Source organism: Rhagoletis zephyria, unplaced genomic scaffold (assembly GCF_001687245.7).
Source record: "Rhagoletis zephyria isolate East Lansing unplaced genomic scaffold, Rhagoletis_zephyria_1.1 Rzeph_scaffold_73514, whole genome shotgun sequence".
In the NCBI taxonomy this organism is placed as follows: domain Eukaryota; kingdom Metazoa; phylum Arthropoda; class Insecta; order Diptera; family Tephritidae; genus Rhagoletis; species Rhagoletis zephyria.
The window spans coordinates 1-1,245 of NW_016230563.1; the positions used below are offsets into that span (position 1 = coordinate 1).

Below are 1,245 nucleotides of genomic sequence, written 5' to 3' on the forward strand. Positions count from 1 at the left end.
ATGCAGTTGGATTCACGCTTATTAAACAGACTGGGAGAGATAGCGAAGGTGAGAATGTTAACATTCGCTTAAGGAGGGAACTTACAATGGACAATTCTGTCTCCGAGTGAAAGTATGGAATATTCCACGCACGCCCTCCAAACCTAACCTAACCATACCTTGTTTGTTTTACTGATATGCTTATTTATAGTTTTTAATCAATTGAGTATAAAATCTCATAGCTCCGGTAATAATATGGACCGTATTGGTATCTGCGAAGCCACGTAGGGGCTGGACAGCATACCTAACCTAACTTGGTTCCTGTTTTTAAGGCGGATTCACCGTTTTAGATCAGAACTTTTCTTCCATGTGGTTGTTGTTGTGTTGCTCTCTCTGGTAGAACAAGAAAGAAAAAGTTTAGAACTAGAACGATGCATCCGCCTTTAATAAATCCAATGTAATTTCCCAAAAGCTCTCGCCGCCTTGTGAAAACCTCATACGCACTTGTAAGCTGGCAGGCATTGAAATCGACTGCTTCGGCGAGAAAGCGTTTCAGAAAAGATCAACTTCATATGGATTCTGTTGCACTTTTAATACGGGAAATTTGTAAGTAGTTAGTAAAAAGTTCGCTTTCTCATTTATTTCGTTAATACATACATATTTTCAGCTACCAAGAACGTCATTTTCGCGATCGTTTCGTTAGTTCAGATTTGGGCTTGACAGTTGTTTTGAATACCAGTCATAAAGATGACTTTATGGCAATATTACCAATCGATGGTTATCTTGTAATTATACATGATTCTAATATATTCCCGGATACAACATCTGGTGAATCCCACGAATTATTTCTAACGTATGGCGAAGAGTCCTTTATTGCATTGAGAGCCCTTCTGGTATTTACGGATCCAAATCTTCGTTCGATCAGTGCACAAACCGTAGGTAAAACAAAAGAAAAAACCTATGTAGGTTTTTTTACATTTGTGATTTTATTTCTTTTAATTTTCTTGCAGCGTAAATGCTATTTCGATGAAGATACGTCAGACACGGCTGTTCCTTTCACTAATTATAGTTTTTCGAATTGCATCACAAGCTGCCGAACATTCAACACAATGGCACTGTGCGGTTGTGTACCATTTTATGTGGAGGCGGACTTGTGGCCACAAAGTGATGGTGTCATTTATTGTACGCTTCAGCATGTGTCCTGTTTGTTGAGCTACAAATGTAAGTTTGAAATATGTAGATTAGTGTGACCGTTATTTTTTTTTT

General features: G+C 38.2%; 1 protein-coding gene across 1 annotated transcript; it reads left to right on the forward strand.

Moving 5' to 3' along the window:
* Positions 1 to 734: 734 nt before the first annotated feature.
* LOC108357261 (pickpocket protein 11-like) lies at positions 735 to 1,200 on the forward strand (the record flags this gene model as incomplete). The annotated part of the gene is made up of 2 exons (XM_017608350.1): positions 735 to 914; positions 990 to 1,200. Coding segments are annotated over exons 1-2 (391 nt in total), but the record flags the coding sequence as incomplete, so codon positions are not given.
* Between the last annotated feature and the right edge of the window lie 45 nt (positions 1,201 to 1,245).